The sequence below is a fragment of the Siniperca chuatsi genome, linkage group LG20 (genome assembly GCF_020085105.1).
Source record: "Siniperca chuatsi isolate FFG_IHB_CAS linkage group LG20, ASM2008510v1, whole genome shotgun sequence".
Taxonomy (NCBI): domain Eukaryota; kingdom Metazoa; phylum Chordata; class Actinopteri; order Centrarchiformes; family Sinipercidae; genus Siniperca; species Siniperca chuatsi.
The window spans coordinates 13,484,838-13,508,164 of NC_058061.1; the positions used below are offsets into that span (position 1 = coordinate 13,484,838).

The 23,327-nt window shown below is 41.5% G+C and overlaps 3 protein-coding genes across 6 annotated transcripts in view; 2 read left to right on the top strand and 1 right to left on the bottom strand.

Moving 5' to 3' along the window:
- On the top strand, nt 1–5,081 carry LOC122867956 (tectonic-3-like). Its single transcript, XM_044179439.1, has 14 exons — nt 1–547; nt 976–1,090; nt 1,168–1,265; nt 1,468–1,580; nt 1,734–1,842; nt 2,309–2,421; nt 2,517–2,555; nt 2,933–3,007; nt 3,103–3,222; nt 3,299–3,397; nt 3,502–3,605; nt 3,742–3,889; nt 4,164–4,298; nt 4,396–5,081. Exons 1-14 carry the CDS (start codon nt 265–267, stop codon nt 4,639–4,641), a joined length of 1,797 nt encoding a protein of 598 aa, XP_044035374.1. The 5' UTR covers nt 1–264; the 3' UTR covers nt 4,642–5,081.
- Nucleotides 4,801–14,071, bottom strand: mto1 (mitochondrial tRNA translation optimization 1). Of its 3 annotated transcripts, none has more exons than XM_044179437.1 (13): nt 13,935–14,071; nt 10,343–10,545; nt 9,980–10,179; nt 9,748–9,865; nt 8,684–8,982; nt 8,079–8,191; nt 7,653–7,843; nt 7,339–7,469; nt 6,083–6,287; nt 5,750–5,921; nt 5,547–5,656; nt 5,224–5,381; nt 4,801–5,052 (listed from the first exon to the last, which is right to left on the bottom strand). In XM_044179437.1, exons 2-13 carry the CDS (start codon nt 10,530–10,532, stop codon nt 4,882–4,884), a joined length of 2,058 nt encoding a protein of 685 aa, XP_044035372.1. In that variant the 5' UTR covers nt 10,533–10,545; nt 13,935–14,071; the 3' UTR covers nt 4,801–4,881. The 3 variants fall into 3 exon arrangements, with proteins under 3 accessions (XP_044035372.1, XP_044035373.1, XP_044035371.1); XM_044179438.1 differs by lacking the exon at nt 13,935–14,071 and adding an exon at nt 12,818–13,089 and having other exon boundaries at nt 8,079–8,179; XM_044179436.1 differs by lacking the exon at nt 13,935–14,071 and adding an exon at nt 12,818–13,072.
- Nucleotides 13,959–23,327, top strand: part of LOC122867954 (ataxin-2-like protein) — an 11,430-nt gene continuing 2,061 nt past the window's right edge. For both annotated transcript variants that reach the window (XM_044179434.1, XM_044179435.1), the window contains exons 1-19: nt 13,959–14,090; nt 15,166–15,205; nt 15,575–15,631; nt 16,035–16,106; nt 16,285–16,447; nt 16,837–16,958; nt 17,262–17,353; nt 18,283–18,531; nt 18,729–19,150; nt 19,254–19,340; nt 19,439–19,552; nt 19,765–19,845; nt 19,999–20,060; nt 20,557–20,915; nt 21,029–21,098; nt 21,484–21,618; nt 22,327–22,390; nt 22,668–22,849; nt 22,985–23,126. In XM_044179434.1, coding sequence (XP_044035369.1) covers nt 13,966–14,090; nt 15,166–15,205; nt 15,575–15,631; nt 16,035–16,106; nt 16,285–16,447; nt 16,837–16,958; nt 17,262–17,353; nt 18,283–18,531; nt 18,729–19,150; nt 19,254–19,340; nt 19,439–19,552; nt 19,765–19,845; nt 19,999–20,060; nt 20,557–20,915; nt 21,029–21,098; nt 21,484–21,618; nt 22,327–22,390; nt 22,668–22,849; nt 22,985–23,126 — 2,638 coding nt within the window. In that variant the 5' untranslated portion in view covers nt 13,959–13,965. The remainder of the gene's footprint in view (nt 14,091–15,165; nt 15,206–15,574; nt 15,632–16,034; nt 16,107–16,284; nt 16,448–16,836; nt 16,959–17,261; nt 17,354–18,282; nt 18,532–18,728; nt 19,151–19,253; nt 19,341–19,438; nt 19,553–19,764; nt 19,846–19,998; nt 20,061–20,556; nt 20,916–21,028; nt 21,099–21,483; nt 21,619–22,326; nt 22,391–22,667; nt 22,850–22,984; nt 23,127–23,327) is intronic.

Genomic DNA, 23,327 nt, shown 5'->3' on the forward strand with positions numbered 1-23,327 from the left:
CAATTTCCTTGGTAACAAGAAGGTTGCTCTTCGGCGTATTTGTCTAGCATGTTTAGTTAAATGCATCCATTTAAAACTTTTCTGAATTACTTATTTAATTTTAACGTTGTTTTATTTTATTGTACGTGTTCATGGGTCTCAAATTATAGCGAACGACGTAGGAGAGATAAATCCAGCTAACTGTCAGCTAACTAGTTAACTAAGTTATATGTAGCTAGCCAGCTAGACTTCGCACTGTTGACCGCATTATGTCGCTTTGATGAAATGAATTCCCGCCAGTGGTGTCGCTCAGTTCAGATATTTATCTTCTTGTGTGGACGTGTGGCTAACGCAGTCACAGAATCAGGGGTCACTTCCAGCCCTACAAATGGGGAGCCTTTCAGCTCAGCAACCCCTGCTCCGGGCGGTACAGGTACAGTGGACTCCACCACTGAGGCGGTCACTCTGGACTCCATGGCAACCACGACGCTGACCGTGTCTGAAGCTCCCACTGTGGTCACTGAAGCGCCCTCTGCAACATCCGGCCAACCTGTGGTGATTTCAGAGGGTAACTTACACCTGCCTGCTTTTTCATGTTAATGGACATGGCCTCATGAACTGAAAATCTCAGTCCAGCTACCTTTGTTTCCTCTTTTGTTTGTTAGGCCAAGTAAGCCTCTTACCGTTGTTTTGATGGATTCATAAACAGAGGTGGAACACGAATTAGTTCTCCCAATTTATTCCGTTTATTCCAGTAAGATCTAGGTCATTTCCAATAAGATCAGTTGTCACAAACAGTTTTGAAATCACTTTTTACAACTATAGTTTATTTACAATAAAGTCATTAACATAGCTTAAGATTTAAAATAATTTCACTGACAGTGTATGTGTCTTCTTATGTGCTCTTGTTAAACCAGTTAACCTCGTAACATTCTGTAATTTTACACAAAACGTAAGTTGTCCTGACTAACACAAGTCTTTTCTGTTGTTATCCAGGTTGTCTCTGTGATTTAACCCCTGATTTCTGTGACATTGGCTGCTGTTGTGACACAGTTGATTGTCGTATTGCAAACTTGAGCACTGTCTTCACCGGATGTCCACAGAAAGCCATGTAAGTCTTCTGCACATGCTCTAAAGTTCTAACACATTTTTAGCATTTAAAAGAATTTCAACTCTTTTATTTTACAGATCGGGCGTTTGCATTGAGAAATGGCTGATGTTCAGGGCTAATGTGGATTCGTCTCTTGTCACTGTGACCGACTCCTTGTTTTGTGTCCGGCCTGAAGGTAAATAGATGTAATAAGAATATATTAATTTAAAAACACTATATAATTAATCTTTTAAATTAATTAACAGCCATCAGTGCCATCACCGTGGGAATCGCTGATTATTTTCCAACTAATTTCACAAGAGCGTATCAATGAGCAACATATAAGTGTTCCTTACAAATGCTATTAAAAATCTGTATTTCTTTAAACCTCTCAACAGATAATTCAGCCCAGTCCCTCCCAGCTCTACCTCGGTATCCAGCTTTAGGGGACTCGTACCACTTCTCACCACCAACACCTAAAAGCAGCAGCCACAGCAGAGATTTCTACAGGGTAAACAGATATTGTGTTTTTCTGCTCACAATATTGTATCTAAAGTATTAAAAGTAATTTTAAAAGATTTTAGGCTGCTAGACAATACTAAAGCTGAATCAGAGAGTGTATCTTTAATAAATGAAATGCATATAAGTCTCCTCATTTTTGTAGGTTGATGATGTCATCCAGACATATTTCTCCAGCTTTTCTGTCCGGGGTCTCCTTCGTCAGCCATCTCCAGGGGCTGCTGCTGCATTCTGTAACAGCCGCAATCCTGCAAGTAAGTTCACACCAAATAAAATGTATGTTACACTGTTGAGTATCACAATGTAGCAGAGTTTCCCCCAAACCTTTTCAAATCCGGACCTGCCATCGAGGTTAAGCTTTGTGTCAGTGACTCCTGTCAGAATGAGCAGTCTTTCTCATGTCTAATAACAGCAAAATTACTTAAAAATCATATTTTGCCAGAAGGCCTTTTTATCTCCCTTAAGGATTTCCAACAGTCCCTGAAGTACACTCAGTGCAGTTTTGCATTGATAGTAACTTTTTCCCAAATGATGACCAGGCTCAAACTGAATCTGCAGGCATTTCCTTTTGTATATTTGTGCTGCTTTTTGGAAAAAGACAATATGTATGAACAGTCAACACATTGCTATATGTGTAGTATAATGTGCCTGTATATCACAACCATATCAACCACTATAACTCTTTTTTTCCCTAAAAACCTTGTTTTCCTCTGCTTGCAGAGTTCCTGAGGTCTGTGTCTCTGTCTTGTACCCGCATGTTAACTCCACAGTCATGCACCACCGACCCAAATCTCAGCGCCCGCTCCTACGTCTCCAACCTGAGATTGATCAAGGTCAGCGAGTCTGTCTGCACTAAATGCTTTTATGTAGCTACTTACTGGTGAGAATCTCACAGCTGATAGGCTAACATCAATATTTTTGATTACAGATTCCAATAATGGAGACAACACCAGTGTCAGACTTTCTGGTAAGTCACTGATTGTACATGCAGCTCAAAGCCATACATGACGCTTTCATTTTGCACTTCACATGCCTCTGCTCGAGTTGGTCAACAGTCAGCCTACAAACGCAGTAATTTTCTCCTGCATGTCATAAGGCAAAAATGCTTATATTACATCCCTTATACTGCATCTACTGTATGAAAAACTGTATCTGTAGCATAAAAAATTAACTTGCTAAGTGTTTCGTCAACTAACAAATATGGCCTCTTGCATGTGGATTTATCAGCCTGTAGAGGTACAGTATGTGCATTAAAAATATATATCCTTTATACAAACAGTTAATGCCATTTAAAGATGTGTTTTTTCTTTTTAAAGTAAGGAGCTGTACTAACTCTTGTTTCAGATCGAAGTTACTCCACTGTCTGAATGGCCTGCACCAAGTCAACAAAACAACTCCTGTGTCAATGTGGTGAAAAAGGTGAGTAGATGAAAATGTGTGATGTTTTTTTTCCCCCCACACAATTTATTTCCTAATCACAAAACTTAATTCTTCTTTTCCTGTTTCTCCCATAGGTGGAGTTTGTCATAGGATACACAGGCAGAGGGGAACTCACATATGCATCAGTGAACGTAGTCTTAGCTGATGTGGATCCAAATCAGTTGCTGTTGCAGACACACTCTGTACAGTTCCAGGTAGCCTGTTAAAGCCACAGATTTAATCACTAAATAAACTATAGAGTCAAAGCTTAATTCCATTTCTCTCTTCCAGCTGGCAACACCCAGCCCCACTCCAGGAGGACCGATCCCTGCAGTCGGACTTAGAGCTGGATCTCCTGTCATTGGTCGCTTTGATGGAGAAGTGAAGCCTGTATCCTCTCAAACAACATCATGAACTTCTCTTTAAGTTGTATTGTCATTTATCCAGCTAGCTTTGAGTCAATCATGCATCATAGTTCCTTGACAGTGAGTCAGCTGACCACATTGGGGGTGTCACAGAGTGGGGAGTGTTCCTCTGACCCCAGCAGACGAGCATCCATCCTCTTTACACACAACACCATCACTGGCTGCACATTCAGGTGAGTCTACACTATTTTGCTTCGCCTCTATCATCTCTAGTTTGAATTGATGTTTCTTACATGAAGAGTGGTGGTGCGATAGTGAGTTTTATTTCATCTTCCACGCGTCATTTCACTCTCTCCTTCTGCTGTTTAGTTCCCCATCTAGTGACTGTTCAGAGCTACGTTCCCAGATTTACGGGATCTTGCAGGGGCTTGCTACTCCTGATGTGATCGCCATGAACTTGGGCTCCCAACCAGACTGGACGAGAGTCATCACCCAGGAGTGTCCTGTCAGCCTGCAGGTACAGCTGAATCAGGAATTTAAAGTATTTAATAAAGAAAGTTTAATAACTTTGAGTGTTATGTTTTTGGATGATCTGAAACTTAACATTGTGACCACTGACCTTACACAGTTACTGCTGTGTGCCTGCGTACAGTAGGACTTGAAGATCATTAGACTTGAATAAACATGGAGTCTGTTTGGCTCTGCAGCAAGACCCAGATTATTTTGGATATCTTGGATGTAGTTGTATTAAAAGATAGTTTTAATCTATAACCTTGTGTTCCCTCTCTCAGGAAACATGTGAATCAGGCTGCTTTCTCCCCAACTCTCTCTGGATCAGAGTGCTGTGGGCGCGCCAGGGTCTATTAGACCTTCCCCAGAGCTACATCCTTGGGGCCAAATACCTTTTCCAGTGTCAACATGTCAAGGTAGGCACATATACTGTGAGGCCAGCATCAAAAATTCTTCACATGTTGTTTCACCTCTATGAAATATGTCCAAATACTCTCCTCCCGTCTTTTTCAGTGTCCTCTGTCATCCCCTATCGCTCTAACCACCGAAGTGACATTTGTGGACACTACAGTTTACCCAGAACCCCCCAGGGGCTTGCCTCAGCCTAACTGGAAGTTTCCATTTGGTTTCTTCACTAGAGGCACTGCTGAGCTGGACGGGCACATTGTTATTAATGGCAGTGACACTGAGAAGGTCACATGGAGTTTAATGCTGTTCACAGTAATGTTACTAACAGGATTAGAATTCTTCACTAGGTAGTTGGATAGCTAACAGTGGAGCAGTTAGGGCAGTTTTGAGGGCTTCTTATCATGAGGAAATAGTTGTATATGAAAGAATGTTTACTGCAAAATTTTATTTTGTTAGCCTTTTTCTTTTTTATAATTTAAAGAGTAAAATATGAAATTGGTTCATACTGTATCACTCTTAAAATACCTTAATTTATTCTTTTGTACATTTTCAGGAATACAAACATTTTTACACAACATTTTACGAGTCATTTCACTGAGGTAAAGATGCATTTCTTGCACACCGCTCCTCTTCACCTTCCTCCTTTTGGTCTGGTCGGTTTCTGTGTGTTCTTCTCTCTTTTTGTCCTGCGTGGCGCACATAGTTGAGGAGATGGACGATTGCAGCTGGAGTTATACCTTGCAAACGTGTAGCAGCACCCAGCTGGAGAATAAAGCGTGGTATTAGTTGCATATTCACTTGTCTTTTATATAACACAAATTTTTACTGAAATATAGGCTCTTCTGCAGGAAGACAAAATGTCTTTGGAAATATAAAATAGAACAAAAAGTTGGTAAGCAATAAATACACTATACTTTGAATGTACAGACTCACAGTGCTGGGTCGAACTCTGTCCAAAATCTCTCTAACTTCCTGAGACAGTGACACCGGCAGAGAGAAATAGTCTATGTCCTGGGGGAGAGACAAGCTCTCCTCCTTCTGAATTCTCTCAATCTCTTTCTTCTGTAGGTCACAGTGAGGCCTGTACACAGCTAAATAAGAGGAGAAATGTTATAATAATTATTATTATTAACTATGTTATGGTAGCTTAAAAGACCATAACACCAAAGCAACATTTGAATTTATCACAGGTATTCAGCTCATGAAGGCAAGGTTCCCCTTTCCTGTTGCTTCAAAATGCCAAAATCAGCTTTTACCCTCTATCTTCAGTCTTTGTGAGAATTCCAAGTAAGGTGAAAGGCACTCTGGGAAGGCAGATGCCAACATTTCAAAGGACACATCATTGTACTGCAGCACATGCATACCACTGAAAAAGATGCCACAAAGTAACAGTCAGGACCAAAAATCGATCACAGATGTACTTTTGACTGTATGTTGAGACTAAATATTTGTCTCTCACGTCAGTAAGGTGCTCTTGGCCTCACTCATACGCATGTCGGGCAGCTTTAGTCTCCAGTTGAGGCTGGACAGATGGAGAGACTGAAGGGCTGCCAGTGCTTCCTGCAGACTGTCCCTAACTCTCACAGCCTCCTGGTAGCGCAAGGAGGACACACATTTCACCTCCTCAAACCCTGACAGAGGAAAAAGTTTATGAGAGGAGAAAAACTAAAAGACAGAAAGTAGAACAACAACTCGTGGGATCCCTCATGATTACAGGTTGTCTTACATCCTGTAATCCTGTCTTGTAAATCACGCTGCTACAGTAATACAAGACCCCCGACACTATGCCTACCTTTCAGAGTGAGGCGGAGGTCAGCGTTGTCGGGCCTCAGAGAGGTTCGAAACTCAGCCCGGCTGGTGAACATGCGGTAGGGCTCTGTAACGCCTCGACTCACCAGATCATCAATGAGAACTCCAATATAACTCTCTGTCCGAGACAATGCCGCTACAGGCATGCAGAGCGCCCAGCGGCCAGCGTTCACCCCTGCCCACAGGCCCTGCACAGACAGCAAAAGAGTTTTCCTCCTCTGTTATTATGGAAACCTGTTTCACTGTAATTCATGTACAGTGTCAAGAAAATATGATGCAACCACGGTGCAGTTCTACTATTGTTTTTAAGCCTTTTGCTATATATGGGTGTCTTTTGTTATACAAATGAGTACTTGTGTAAGTATAAAGGATTGTGTGTTCCTAATTAGTATACAAACTAGATCCCCATTTGCCACAAGAAAGAAGAATCCACCCCTCCCCATCTCCAAGTGATACAAACAGCAACTACAAGTAAGACAACAAGCTCCTCATTCTGTTACTCCTGGAAAATAAAAACTACATGATACGCCTAACATTTAGATAACGCCTGCTATTCAATTAAAATGTGATTACGAGGTTCAACAAGCTGTTGCATAATTGCAGGGAAAAGTGATACTACTTATTGATTCTGGATTAACAATATTCTTGTCAAGTTACAGAGCAGGTTTGGAATGAAAATAAGTGATTATTGATATCATCATATCCCACTTTTCTTAGGCCCAGATCATATACCACTAGGCAGAAGCAGAAGACATCGCTGCAACCACAAATAATGGAGGAATAACAATCAATTCACTGGCATTACAGAAAAGATCATCAGCATAAATTATTTGAGAAAATATGTTTTATAAAGCAAATACATCACCTGCTTAACCTGATAATCATACTGAATTGGCAGTTAGTTTCACTTAATTCATTTCTGCAGTAGTAGAAACTATGTCCCCATTCTTAATCCCGTCTACTAAACTCTGAATAGTCGATTGTTTCTCCAGCTAGTGGAAATAGCCATCAATGACCACAACACTAGACCTAATTGAATCGCTGAACAAATATGTTGGCAGTGAATCAGAGGCCTGTAACCAGTCTAACTAGTTCTGTATGGGTATACAGTAAGCTATGTATGTGTATGTGTGTATCTATCTATGTGACAGAGTGTGAAAGAGGGAAATGATCACAAAGTTGATTTGTGTTTTATGACCCTCAATTGCTAAATATAGTGTACAGAAAAAAAGTATCTACCTGTGCAGCAGCCTCCTCGTACCCTGTTGTTCCGTTGATCTGACCGGCTAGAAAAAGACCTTGGGTGCTTTTCACCTGCAGGGCAGGGCTCAGCTGAGTGGGACACACAAAGTCATACTGCACACCATAACCTGGAAAAATATAATAAGAAACATTTTACTGTCAGATCCATTAACTGCAGGCAAGAAATTTCAATACACTTTTACATCAACAAAGGAGTGATGTAACTAGTTTGTAATTTCGTGCTGTTTCATTTTAACTGAGTGACGTGTCAATTGTTACTATGTAGATCAAACGGGATTAAGGCAGCGTACCAGGTGTGTGGATCTCAGCTCGGTGCATGGCAGGAATTTCTCTGATGAGGCGGAGCTGCGTGTCAGGGGGCATGGTCATGGACAGACCCTGAGGGTACAAAAGGTCAGAGGTCACCCCCTCAGGCTCCAGCCACACCTGGTGCTTTCGGCCTGGAAAGCGAAGCACTCGCGACTCAATGGAGGGGCAGTATCTGTGAGTGACGAGAACTAGAGTTATTACTTCTGGGTTTCAGAAATGTGTGTGTGTGTGTGTAGACATTTTTGGAAAGTGAGGACATTTCGGCCGGCCCTCACAACTGCAAAGGTTAGGTTTGAAGGTTAAGACCTGGTTTTAAGGGTTAGGTTATGGTTAGGGTAAGAGGCTAGGGAATGTATTATGTCAATGACGGTCCTCACAAAGATAGAAGTACAAGTGTGTGTGTGTACCTGGGACCCTTGGTGTCTTGCTGTATGTGACAGTTGAGATGAAGACTCTCCCTCACCACTCTCTCGACACCAGGAGTAGTATAGGTCAGGTAGCAAGGCAGCTGCTCTTCGGGCTTAAGAAGAGTTTAGTTTCAAAATAGAGCATTCATTAATTAGAAAGGATTAAATTAAAAGGATATAATGTAGAAGTCCTTTACACTTTTTAGATCTTCTACACTAATGAAACTATGAAGCTTTTCCCTTAATACTAGCGCTGAAAAAACTGTTGGTTAATCAGTTAGTCAACAAAATTCTTGATTAACCCTTTACATCATATATCAAGTAAAAATACTAAACATTTGTTGGTTACAGCTTCTCAAATGTAAAGATTGGCTGCTTTCATATCACTGTAAAATAAAAACCTTCTCTTTTTTGACTATTGGTAAGACAAAATGAGTAACTTCAAGACATCACTTTGGATTTTAATTCATTATTTTTGGTGAATAAAGATCACACAGGTCTGAACCTCGCTCTGTTTGTGTTCTCAAAGTTAGAAATTTATTTCATAACATTTTATAGACTAAACAATTCATTAATTAATAAAAAAAGGTTCACATAAACTTCACCTTGCAGCGTGTGTGTGTATTAAGGAAGCTGAATGGAGTTGGATGACTGTCAGGAGGGTGAAGGTCAGCCAGGGAAAGGTCCACTGAATCCCTCACAATCCTGGGAGGGGTACCAGTCCTCAGTCTGCCTATCCTCAGCCCCAGCCTCTCCCTCAGCGTGTGGGACAGCCCAGCACACGACGGGGCATCTCCAATCCGGCCCCCGGGTGACGTGGTTTGGCCCATGAAGAGGGAGCCAGACAAGAAAGTACCAGTAGTAAGAACCACGGAGCTGGCTGAGATCGGGTGGCTTCCATTTGCTAAGAAGATGTCAGAAGAAGTGCAAAATCATAAACCGATCAACAAACTACTTTCATCTGCTATTACCAACTTATATTGTAAAACTTTGAAAGTGCATTTTACCGGTTGACACATTTGTTAGAGATAGATATCAGATGCCAAACAAACTCCAGATTCTCAAAAAAAATCTGTTATTTAGAATTTAGTTAGGACATATATAAAATGATAGCTAGATAGAAATAGAGAAAGAAAAATACAGATTGAAGATCGGATTTACAAGTCTACTGCAAAAACATTTGTTAAGGGGAAAAAAAGAATAAATAGAAGATGATGAAAATGTATCTGAATTTGATACTAAATATTAACAAGGACAAAAAGAGTCGAACATAAATAAAATGTGTTGATACTTAAACATTACAAAACTGAATATAGAAATTTAAATCAAAGTAAAGTGGTTGCTAGTGTTAATCATTGTTGCTTTACATTTCAGAATTTTAGATAACCTTGTCATTGCATGAAGCCACATTTTAATCTACTGACCACAGTGATTGACATTCAATATACAGTATGAACAATCAGCTGCTCAGGTTTCACACAAAAAAAATTAAGGTTTTGAATAGAGTAGTATTACTACAGGTTTCCTGCTAAACCGACAAAGAAACAAGTAAAGACACACCAGCCATGATTTATAAGAATAGCTTGGCTGCAAAATGTAATTTAAACCCTAATGGTAATAGTAAGACAAAAAGGTAAACATTGGCAGATGGCTCTCATTCACTCCCTACCCAAACGTATCCCAGTGACTCTGTGGTGTCCAGGCTCCTCTGGGTTTGGTTCTGTTACCAGCAGCTCCTCCACTGAGCCCTCCAACACCGTCAGCCTGGGAGTGGACAGCAGCTCAGACTGAATGAGAAACAACAGGCAGACATATACAGCAGTTAATGACATTTTTAATTAATCCACAGAGAAACAGTCCATTAGACTAAATGCAGAAATTTACATCTGTGTATGAGATACCTGAATAAATTTGCGGTAGCGCTGGCGGTCCAGCTGGGCCCTCGGGCCCCACACAGCAGGGCCTTTTCTACGATTCAGGATGGAGAAATGGATCCCAGCCCAGTCTCCTGCTCGACCACACAGCCCATCCAGGGCATCTACCTCCCTCACAAGCTGGCCCTTCCCTACTCCTCCCAGAGACGGGTTACAGGACAGGGCACCTAAAAAGAAAAAAACGTTCTCAATCAAATTGATCACAACAATATGTCGCCAAAACCGTGGCACATGTTTAAAAAAAACTATCTTGATGGACAGACTGCACTAAGAGGAAAATAAGTTTTTTGTAAAGAGCGAGCTGCTCTTTAAAGAAGCCCTTCCTCTCACCTATGGTGTGTATTTTCTGTGAGACCAGGAGTGTCTCAGCTCCCACTCTGGCTGCTGCTGCCGCCGCCTCAGTCCCTGCATGACCCCCACCCACAACAATGACATCATACTGCTGTCGAGCAAGGTGACTTGCACGTCTGGAAACCAGCACCAGGAAACTCTGCAGGGGGGGAAGCTTCTTTGTCAACATGTGAGATGCACACCTGTAGAGTAAGGGTTACATGGTCAGAAATGTGGACATGACAGTAGAGCGTGAGGGCAAAACTGCTTTAATCTTTAGTTAAATAGAACTTACTTGATACTACAGTGGGATATTACTCCATTAAAAGTGAAAGTCTTGCATTCAAAAGTTTGCTTAAGTATAATAAGAAAATGTAGATTGTGTGTTACATCTTCATTGCATCAGGCCTGACAGGTAACAATTATTTTGATATTTAAGCTGATCTTTCTAAGCTGCTGCTAATGTACCCCTTCAAAATAATTTAAAGAAAATAATAAATAAGGAACTATTGCTTCCAAGGCTTAATGATTCAAGCAGTAATGAATCAATAACTATATATGAAGGACAGATAAAGATTTTACACTTAAAGTTCAGTTTACTCATCACAATTACTACGACTCAGCTCAGTTGTATATTGTTGGATTTGAAAAAAATAACCCTGGTGATGTCATCAGGGTTATTTCTCGGCTTGGACTCTACACTTAAAATTTTAAACAGGAAACAAACTGGAGGTGAAATGCAACCGCAAGGGGTCAAATGCAACCGCAAGGGGGCACAAGCCAGTGTCTTCTTGTGCCAGTCCCAAGTCTGGATAAATGCAAAGGGTTGTGTCATGAAGGGCATCCGACGTAAAACACATGCCAAATTTAAAATGCGAATCGTGAAAATGACTTCCATACCGGATCGGTCGGGGCCCAGGTATAACAACGACCGCCACCGGTGCTGTTGACCTACAGGGTACCGGTGGAAATTGGACTACTGTTGGTCAAAGACGAAGAAGGAGAGGAGGAAGGTGTGTTCGTAGGCAGAGAGAGAAGAGGAAAGCTAAGAATGTAGGACTGACAGTAGGGACTTTGAATGTTGGGACTATGACAGGGAAGGCTAGAGAGTTGATTGACATGATGCAGAGTAGGAAGGTGGACATACTGTGTGTCCAGGAGACCAGGTGGAAAGGTAGCAAGGCTAGAAACTTAGGAGCAGGGTTCAAGTTGTTCTACCATGGGTCAGATAGGAAGAGAAACGGAGTAGGCGTTATCCTGAAAGAGGAGTTTGTGAGAAATGTTTTAAAGGTGAAAAGAGTATCAGACAGGTTGATGAGTCTGAAGCTGGAAATTGAAGGGGTGATGTTCAATGTTGTGAGTGGTTATGCCCCACAGGTAGGATGTGAGTTAGAAGAGAAGGAGAAATTCTGGAGTGAGTTAGATGAAGTGATGCAGAGCATCCCCAGAGGTGAGAGAGTGGTGATTGGTGCAGATTTCAATGGGCATGTAGGTGAAGGGAACAGAGGTGATGAGAATGTGATGGGCAGGTTTGGTCTGCCCATCACAGACTGTGAATATATTGGTAGAAGGATGCTGAGGTTGGAGCTGCCAGGCAGGAGGTCTAGAAGAAGACCAAAGAGGAGATTTATGGATGTAGTGAGAGAGGACATGAAATTAATTGGTGTGAGTGAAGAGGATGCAGAGGACAGGGTTAGATGGAGGCACATGATTCGCTGTGGCGACCCCTGAAAGGGAAAAGCCGAAAGGAAAAGAAGAAGAAACAAACTGGAGGTGTGGGGTTTGGAAGAGGTGGGCAAGGGCGGTCTAAAGAAAGATGCTATCAGTTGCATTAGGGGAAATGTGGGCTTGAGCATTTGTGGTCCATACTAGGGACTAAAAGTCATGATATCATACGTGTTTTCTGATGCTTAAATGTTGACTGTTCTTTTTAAAATCTGTCTCTTGTAAGTCCCCCAACTTTATGAAAGTGCAATACTAAATTGCTGGTGTTCCCCTTTAATTGACAAAATACCTACATTACTGCCTGCATTTTCAAATTAAATGTTCTTTGAATTATTAATTACATTTTTTATTTCTGAAAATGTGTGACAATTAACATCCACATGAATTCTAGTTGATCACAGCCACTATAGGTTAGGACATAACTGCCATCTTTCAAGCCTTCAGGATGTGTTTATTTTATATTATTTTTAGATTTTCAGTGGAGCAGTACTCGGAATAAATGAAATGTATGCACAGAACTCATCAGTTCTTCTGCATAGGTATTGGGTGTTGGTCTACCAAATCTACAAAGATCGTAGCATTCCTTAGAGTTCATAACGTTAGTGAGGTAACTGTTAGCTCTCCATTTTACTTCAAATGGGATTAGAAGAACATTGAGACTTAATTTCACAAGCACATGTAACTTACATATATTTTACGAATGTGTTGGTCCATTGCAACTAATAAGCAACAACTATTCAAGGTACTTACAATTTCGGCAGAACACGAAGGAGGTCTTTTGCTTAATTTCAAGGTTGCTGGCAGAGGACAGTCAGATTTAAGGAAATATCAAGATCCTTGGGAAACTCCTGCTATGTAACACAAACGCATTTCATGGAGGCTGCCATGCTGTCTGTAGCTTACAGTCGTAATAACTGTTGTATAGACGCCCTGACAAAGTTGTTGCACTAGGTCAAATCGGTTTGCCTAAGCATTGGCTGTCTCTTTAAAGAAGCCCTTTAGATGAATGAAATGAAACCTAAAGCAAGCAACAGCAACATTGCACATGAAAAGGTGGAAGGTGATGGTGGAATTAATAAATAAATAAACAAAACAATACTGATGTTTTGTGTGGTGACTGCCACGTGTACAGTAGAAACCATCCATGTTTTGTTTATATCAGAGATAAACCATTATTAATTAAATATCGATTCAATGCACAGCACACATCATTCCACGTACGCGCGCTCACTGGTAGGTCAAAGGCGCACGCGCACGTCAACGCCCCCTCCCCCTTCCAGCCGGTTTCCAGTCAGCCGCGCGCGGATTGAGTCAAGTGAACCTACCGAGAGGTGGTGTTGACCGACCGCAGCAGGTTTTCAGTAAGAAACCTGAAAAATCTTACTTCCTAAGGCAACTGACAGTAACTCTAAGACCTTCATTTTTAACGGAAAGGTCAGCGGTGCCGGAGTTAAGGCGACGCGACAGAGAGAGGAAAGTAAATCCCGGAGGGAAAGCGGCCGAAGTGAGCTTGAGGATCAAAGCTAATGCTAACTCAGCTAGCCATTGCTAAATAATTATACGGAAACTCGTGTCTTTTTATTAGTCGCTTGCTTTGACATAACCACGGTGGTAACAAAGTAGATAGTTGGGGGAAATTTGTTAAGTTATATGTTAACGTTACATTTAATTAAAATAGCAAGGCGTGTTGCCTTTACATTTTAGGCCACAAGCGACTGGTATTCACTTAGCGAGATTAGCTACAATAGCCGGTCTTACTGAGGTTACACCGGCTCTGCGCTCCTTAGGACAGGCGATATTGCTAAAGATAGTTCGCTTTCAAAGCAACTTCACATCGACAGGTATCAGTGTTCATAAGTTAGCTTACTCTTGGTACTGTCTAAGCCGTGTGCTTCGCAATGCTGAAACAACAGCAGCAACCCGGCTCAGGCGGGAGAAAAGCGTCTAACGGAACCTCGGGCCCCGGTGGTATGTCTTCCCCAGTCAGCGGCATCAACAGCGGGAACAGGACACCGTCCGGGAGGTAAGCGGTTTGGGGATTTCCTATCAGGACAGTCCGTGGATTGTCCTGTGACTCGGAGGCCTACCGGTTAAAGCGCTGTGTGCTCAGTGGGTGTGTCTCGGAAATAGAGCTTATCTCCAGGCCAATGACATTAGTTTGTGTTAGATTGACAATTGTTGTGGGCCAATCAGAATCCTCAAATTGAACCTAAGCCAGACAAGTGAGGTTGGCCTAAGTTTGGTGAAAGCAAGGAGTAGCAAATCAGCATACAAGCGATAAAAAGTTTATCTGGCCTGTCAGTGCCAGAGAAGGGACGTTGATGTTTTGAAAAATATTAAATTACACGTCTTTGTAGCTAAGTAAAGCTTGATAGAGAAACGTTATAATTAACATCGAAGAGATTTAATGGCCAGCACAAGGTCATATGTGGTCTAAATCTTTGGCATGAGTGTGTGCTTACTGAACTCTTGTCTCAGTTTTTTTTTTTTTTACCGTGTATGTGACTAGCAGTGTTACCATCCCATGTGCGCATTCTTTAGAGGGTGCGTTAGCATCCAGATTGATCTCAGTCCCTTTTATTGAATTTATGAAGATGAACGTATTGTAAATGATGTAGCTGTCCCTTTTTCTTTCTTGAAGAGATAAAAATATGCGACCCATTTTAAAGAGATAATTAAAACTGGAACATGTTTTTGAGATGTTAACCAGTATTAAAGTTTTCTTTAAGATTGAAAATAATGCTACACATTACCTCCTTGAAAAATGGCTCAGTTCAGATGCCATTGTTTTTGCTCAAAGCCATAAAGGTGGCAGGTGGAAGCCTAGCACCTAACACAAGAAAGGCTGACAGTATCTGTAAGGTTTCAATTCATAATAGGTGACTCTAGAGAACAACTATGTATATATAACTGTAGATTGTCAGTGCAGTAGGAATGTTGATTTGAGAACTTGTCAGGCCTCTATGTAAGCTTGTCTAGCCATATGCTGTATATGCGCAATGTGGAATGTGACACTGCCTTGACAGGCTTTGAAAACAAGTTATACTCCTTTGGCTTCTAAGCAGACAAAGACGTTTTAACTGTGTTGTTTCTCACAGGAATCGAACTTCTGCAAAGCCATTATTCCAGTCATCTCCTGTGAGTATCCTGATCCCCACATGTTGGGCAGCACACAAACACACAACATATTGTGAACATTGTTACAAATTAAGGGGCGATACTGAAGAAATGTCTTATCTTTAAGTCTCAATTCATCACCTTTTTGATTACATATTTAAGGTGTAATAATATACATAGTTGAAGATTTTAAATTATAGATGTGCCATTAGCATTTTGCATGTTTTCTCAAGTGTTCATAATTTTAAAATATAAGTTAAATATATCACAATGATGTTTTTTTTAGCATCAAACCATGCTCTTTTAAAAATATCACTGTGATGGTTTTCTTATGGCTTGTCTTAGTGAAACTTCTCTTGATGGATACTTGATACCTTTTCCCATATGCAGGTGTTTGAGGGTGTTTACAACAATGCCAGAATGCTTCATTTCCTCACAGCTGTTGTGGTAAGTCATTTGGCTTATTATCAATGTTCTTCTCAGACCAGGATGATTATCTTAGAAAATTAATGGCTTGCATCACCCCCTTTGACATGTACTATAATAGTCAGAGGTAACATGTAACTTACCTACTGTAAAGCTGCCTTTTCTTTCATGATCTGCTGTGTCTGTCACAGGCAGTGAAGGGTTACAGCAGCTGGAAGAAGGTTGCTGGTTAAAATCCTTTCTCCATCTGACTGCGAAAAATGGGCATATATTATTTTTGTTTGTGAAGAGGCACACTGTATACAGTGTACAAAATAATTAATCCACAAATGCTGTTCCAGTTTTGGGTGTATCATTGATCTAAATAGCTATTTGTTTTTGACTTACTTTTCTGGTTAAATAACAAAATCTTTATCTCTCTCAGGGTTCCACCTGTGACATAAGAGTGAAGAATGGCAGTGTATTTGAAGGCATTTTCAAGACTCTCAGTTCTCGGGTAAGAAGCTCATGTTGAGCGCACAGGCAATTTAATGAAGCACTGCAAGTAATCCTGTTACCATTTTAGTATAGTAATGTTAAACTTGTGTCAAGGGAAAATATGGCTTTCTGTAGTTATTTAATTTCTGCTCTGCAGTCTTCAAATTTCTGCTTCCTTCCCAATGTTTGGTCCTTAGTGTGAGTTGGCTGTGGATGCTGTACACAAATGCAGCAAGGAGGAGGAGGGCACAACATCAGCTCCGCCACGGAGGGAGGACATCACCGACACTATGATCTTCAGCCCCTCAGACCTGGTGACTATGATCTGCAGAGATGTTGACCTCAACTTTGCCACCAGAGGTACAAACACACATTTGCTGGGAGACAGGGTAGCGGCGAAAGAAAGTAACATACAAGTTTTTACAGACCTGCAATGCATTTGCTGCAAAGACATGTAGTTACTCCTGAAAAACAAAAGAGGGCTTTGGGTGAAAGTAAGCATTAGATTGCGTTCATGCTAAGAGTATCCTTGATTTATAGTAAATGGTTTTGTAAATGATGTCAAAGTGCACACTTTGAGTAACAAGGAGTAAAGTATCTGAGTTGACTTTGTGTATGGCTGGTTTGAATTGCCTCTTGATCTTGAGGAGAAAAAGGTTCAGACCCAAATGCAGGCAGCAGACAAATCTTGCCAAAGGTAACACTTTAAGAAAGCTTCATCTTTTTCTTTTTTTGCCTTTTGATTTTAGACACTTTCACAGACACAGCCATCAGCTCCAGCCGCATCAATGGAGATCACAAGGAGAAGGTTTTGCAGAGATGGGAGGGAGGAGACAGCAATGGAGAGAGTTACGATCTGGAAAATGATGCAGTGAGTCACTCTCTCTTTAACGCACACAGAAATGCCAACTAACCATCTAATAATAAAACTGCCCTCAGAACTGGTATAACGATATGCACCCTCAATTATACATACTTTATACATACAGTCTCTTATTTAGTTTATGATTCATAACTCAATCTTTTGAATCCTTTTAATCTGATATGCCACAAGAAATCAATCTATTTTTAAACTGTTCTACTAATAAAGCATTATTATAAAGTACTGATTATTTCTCCACACCATTAATCTCCCCATTTTTATTTGTTTTGTTTGGGGTTTTTTCTTCTTCAGTCCAATGGCTGGGATGCCAATGAGATGTTCCGTTACAATGAAGTGAAATATGGTGTCACATCAACATATGATTCCAGCCTTTCCATGTATACGTAAGTTTCCATATGGATTCATTGCCTCGAATAATTATTGATTAATTATGATTACTTGGATTACAAAAACAGTAGAAAAATCACACCTGAAATTTTGTTATGAAGAATTTACACCATATTATTTTGTGCATTTGTGCTTATTTCTAAAAAGATTTAGTTTGTTAGATTCTGTTTGTGGATTTTTGGCAAGGAGACCAGGAGAAAAATAGAAGTTGGTGGTTCTTTATTTTGTGGTAATCAAGTTAATCAAAACAGGCAATCTAAAGGTGTCAGAATGTAACTTTTTCTATATATATATATATATATATATAAAATGGTGTATTGTGAAATTCATTTTGGTAGCATCTCTGGTATAATTACAAATCAAAAGTGAGAATCTCTTTATAGTTATTTTGGGCCCTAAATGGCAGTATTGTCTGATTATGTCGTTGTTGACCAGGAGTTTACAGGTTTTCATACTAACCAAATACTATACCACTCCTGCTGATCTCACTAGTCATTACAGCTTAAACCAGAGACAAGGGAAACGTTGTACTGTAATCAGATGATTTATTACTTTGTGGGAGTGAAAACTGCAAACCTGCAAACTCTGCCCTTACTGAAGTTTCACTAGAGATACCATCTCTACCTTGCATCAAATTTGATAATAGTCAAGCTTGAAATATATATTCAAGTCAACTTAAGGTAATTCAGAAATACACGTCCTTGGGTAAGACGCTGAATCCTTACCAGCTCACGAAATGAAAAAAAGTCTTGTTGCGGCCAATAAGATCATTATTTCCTTTAAGTCTCAATAATTATGACAGTATGATGCACACATTTGACATGAAAAAGGTTTTGGGCTCACTTTGGGTTTATCAACTATGTAAAAGGTTTCTAGTCCCTCTTTACATTTTGTTTCTTTGTCCCACCTTTCTCCCGCTGTCCAGTGTGCCACTGGAGAAGGGCAACACCGAGGTCTTCCGGCAGAGGGAGGCACGCGCCGCTCGCCTGGCCAGTGAGATTGAGTCTAGCCCCCAGTATCGCCATCGTGTCGGCCTTGAAAATGATGAGTGCAAAACCGAGGAGGACAAGTACAGTGCTGTGGTGCGGGATGGCGGAGATCGTGAGAGGGGCCGTGAGAGCCCCCGTGACAGAGAGCGCGAAAGGGGCCGAGACAGCCCTGGAGCCAACAACAGGTGAGAGGGGCTGCTTGTTTGTTGGGCATGTAAAGAGTGTGTTTGTCTCACCGTAGATTATAGATTACAATCCACCCAACTGTAATGCAGCAGTGTGATCCATAGGTCTTTTTCACAGCAGACATTTTGCCTTTTAATAGTAGGAAAAGCACAGGCGTTAATTAATAACATTAACGATTATTATCTTTCTCTTTCAGGGAGGGCAAGTACATTCCATTACCTCAACGTCAGAGAGAGATGAACCGGGAGCGGGAGCGAGCTGAGCGAGGTCCTGGAGGACCTCCACCCCACAACCGTCTAAGTGGAGGTTATCGCTCCACCCCTCCATCCTCCTCTTCCCCCAGACCCCCATTGCCCTCTGCTGCTGGGCCCCAGCCTGGCGCCTCCCCCTCAGAGAGAAGCAGCCCTCTGTCAGGTAGAGGTGGGGCCTATGTTCCCCACCACCCCCAGGGAAGCCCAAGCCCAGGCCCGGGCTCTCCAGGAGGACCAGCACCCACGCCAGCCTCTGCTTCCGCTGCCCCATCCGCAGCCAGCCCCCCTGCCTCACACGGACACACAGTCCCTCATTCCCACTCACTCCCACACTCGCTGTCTGACGCTGGCAGGCCTGTTAATGGAGGTGTGTGAACTTGTGTTAGAACGTGTTTTAACAGCATGTGTGCATGTTGCTAAGGCAGTATGAATTGTGAAAAATAGTAAAGAGATTTGTTTGTGCCTTTCAGTGTCTGCCAGAACATCTCCTAAAGCCCAAAGACCTCCACAGTTGAGCAGAACAGTCCGCACTTCAAACTCACACTCTCAGTCCACAGGTACATTCAGTCAACTGCTGTTAAAAATTCCTCTTCTATATTATTGATGGATTTTGTCTAAAATTTAACCTTTAATTCTCCCTGTCCTGTCCTTGCAGCTACTCGCTCTCCTAAATCAGGCTCTTCCCAGGACACGCCTTATTTGGACACATCGTCTGTCTCCCTGCCTGCCCAGAAGACGTCTGGCCCCGCCCCTCTCTTCCCTGTCGATGGTACCGTCTCGTCTGTCGTCTCCTATTTTTGTTTTATCATTAAGAGTTTGAAATCAAAGTCAAAACCATTTTTTCTGAAATGACGTGAGCTTCATCTGCCTCAATGAGACATGAGATATGTGTCACTTCATAGCAGTAAGCGACAGGTATTGAAGGTGGAATCTAATGAAGCGCTACAACTAATTAGTTTGTCGTTTGTCTCGTCTTTACAGTTAATGAGATCCTTGGCGCAGCTGCAAAAGAACGCTCAGCCGAGAACCCCAGCAGCACAGAGGAAAGCAAGAGTAGTAAAGGTGTGTGTACAAGACTTCAAATTGGTACCAGCAAAATACTGGAAATAAGTCTTTTAATTTGGACATATAAATCAGAGGACATACAATACAGCATGCACTGAGTTTGTCATTTTCACATTTTCATTAACCTTTGTTTCCTCTCTCTTCCACCAGCTCCCTCAGTTCAGCAAAGGTCGCAGATTGAGGAGCTGCGGAAATTTGGCAAGGAATTCAGGGTAAGAGTGCAGTTGCCTTTCCATGATGCGTGAAATGAGAAAATCTGTGACCAATCAAGAGGCTGTGACCTCAGACATCACTGATGTTCGATGACTTCCTTAAAAAAATCACTTGTCTTATTTACTTGTTGCAGACCATTAACATGTTTCATATGACATTGAATAGTAGATGGCTTACTCAATCTTTACTGGGTGCTGTGAAGATCAGCCAGGACTGTATGCTACTGATGGTGTACTCACTTTTTATGCAACACTTCTTCGTGTAAAAATGAGTTGTACATGAGGGACTCTGCTTTCTATAATGCAGTTATTTGATTACAATATGTGACTATTTACTGTAGTGCCATTTTTATTTCTGTCACCCTGGGAAGAGGCAAAGTTCAGACATGTCTCTCGTGTCTTCACATTTTGACTCAAGATTCTCTAAGAAAACACACTTGTGCAAAATATTTAATGAAGTGAAGTTATGGCTTGGGTGTCCTCTCTTTTTTCCCAGCTCCAGGCGAGTGGAGGCAGCTCTAGCTCTCCCAGCTCCCCAGCAGCAGCAACCCCTCCTGCCATCAGTGAGGTCGCCCAACCCAGTGCAGCCAAACCCTCATCATCAGATGCTCACCCTGCTTCAGAGCCCATAACACAGCCTCCAGCTCCTAGTCCTTCCCAGCCCCAACCTCAGCCATCACCTGCCCCTGCTGAGGACCCCACCAAGGACACCACAACTACACCTGGCACCACAACAGCCGCCACGACGGCACCGGTGTCAGACAGGCATTCACCAGCCGTCCCGCAGCCAGCCAGGACCCCGGGTAGTGAAGACGCCAGGTCTGAGACAACGGAGCGGCCAGAGGGCGTGGCAGAGTGAGTTTCAAAGGATTAGAGATTTCTCATTGTGGAGTATTTTATTTAGCTTACTTATTTCACTGTGATTGTCATTTGTTAATACATTTGTTTTCTTTTTTTATATCTTGTAGCCAAGTAAAGAAATCAACATTAAACCCCAACGCTAAAGAGTTCAACCCTGTCAAACCACAAATGCCTATGGTAAGTCAATTTATTCCTGAGAAATCCTTGAAATGTGATGGGAAATCATTATCTTGGCTAAAGTTAGAGTAGTATATAGAGAGCACTTTAGTAATGTGATATGTAGATCCAGGAGTGTAGATAAAGTGGAGTTAATTTCTTCCCATGACATGAAAACTATGCACAAAAGTATAAAATGGATGAAAAATACTATTGTTTGGTCCAAATACTTATTGCAGCATATATTTTATAGTCAAAGACCCGCTGGCACTATGCTATCATTTCACTTATTGTAATATATGTAGGAAATTGTCATATATTGGAAAAATAAAATTTGTTGAAACCCCCCTGTGGGTTAGTTAAGTGACATGCAGGTTTATTTACCTCTGGTTGTGTTATCGTACAGACGAAGCCCAACACTGCGCCCACCCCACCTCGGCCGACTCCTCCAAGCCCAGTGGTCCTTCAGCACCCAGGCGGACAGGGACCACTCTACAACACCCCCTACCTCTCCTATGTATCACAGATCCACTCTGTGCAGGTACATAAGCCAAAAAACTTTTATGTGCAGCTGTGTTTCCTACCAGAGACATTAAGCCTTTGTACAAAATGTTTGGAAGTAACAACCACGCTATGAACCTAACTCCCTTTTCATACCAGACACGTTGGCATTTGGATACATGATTTTAGAAGCAAATTTATATTTACTACCAGTGTCATTGTAAGACATGGAAAATCTAAACACAAGTATAGTACAGCAGCTGTACGTGACCAGCCATGTTAGAGTATAATTCAAATTCCTGATGAGAGTGTATCTAGTTTTATATTGAAGTTATTTAGGGCTGCATCCAACAGTTATTTCCATTATCGATTCATCTTATTACACTGATTATTTTCTTAATCAATCATTCAGTCTATAAAAAATAAAAAAAATAGTATAAAAATGCCCATCACGGTTTAACTGAACTCAAGGTGGCGTATTCAAATGTCTAGTTTTGTCTAATGAACAGTTTAAAATCCAAAGATACTCCTTTTACTATAAGAAAACTTAAAAAGTCAGCAAATATTAACATTTGAGAAGCTGTAATCAGAGATTTTTGGGGTTTACTTTAAAAATGACTGAAACGATTAATCACTGATCAAAATGTATGCCAATTAATTTTCTTTTGATCAACTAATAGTTCCAGCTTTAAATTACTCCTCTCAATGCAGCAAGTTTTTCTTGTTGACTCTTGTTTCTCTCTTTCAGCCCCCACAAATGTACCAGTACACCATGTCTACAGTCAGCCAGGGAAAATACCCCAGGACCAAAGGTAAAAGCAGCATCTTTCTCTCCAGTGCTGTATGCCTGGTTTTAATTTGTTGTTTCCATTTTAAAAGTTGACAAAGTGCTTCTGAAATTAATGTCCTGTCAGCTCTTGTCAAAGGCATGAAATCCACTTCACAGAACAGAGTACTGACATTGGAGCCTTTAAGTTTAACTTTATGCTTTAATCAATGTTCATGGTACAGAGTGAAGTGATCTTTATTTTACGAAATATTTTTCCCTCCACGTTTCTGTTGTTTTTGATAATTCTTTGCCTCCACCAGGCTCAGTAGTGGCTCAGCGCTCTGACCATGGTACTGCAGCTGCCCCCATGTTGCAAGCTGCAGCGTCAGCAGCTGGGGCCCCGCTGGTAGCGTCCCCCTACCCCCAGTCCTACCTTCAGTACAACCCACAGCAGTACAGCCAGCAGCAGGTCATCCAGGCCATGACACCCTACCCTGGACAGGTAAGAGGATTATCTGATTCTGAGAGCGTACTATTCAACAGATGTTAAAAACACATTCAAACATTTGCCTCCACATTTAAAACAAATAATATTAAAAATTGCTAATTTGTTCCTCTCTTCTCTCCCCCTCTCCAGCCAATGTACTCCATGCTTCAGGGTGGAGCCAGGATGATAGGTCAAGGCGGGGGTCCCCACCCACAAGCCCTGGGACCCCCAGGAGGCCCCCAGTTCCCTTCACAGGGAGACGGACCTCAGGGACCACAACAGGGAATCTACGGTGAGTGGAACCAAACCTGCAGAGTGATTGATGTGAAACGCAAAATATCATATGCAAGGCATAAAATGTTATAAATTTTAGGTCATACTACTCCCATGTACAATCCGTTTTTTGACACAAGGTCTTCAGATGGCCTGATGAAGACCTAGACTTGAGACATTAAAAACTTTGAAATACAGACAGTTTCAGTTGTTGATAGGA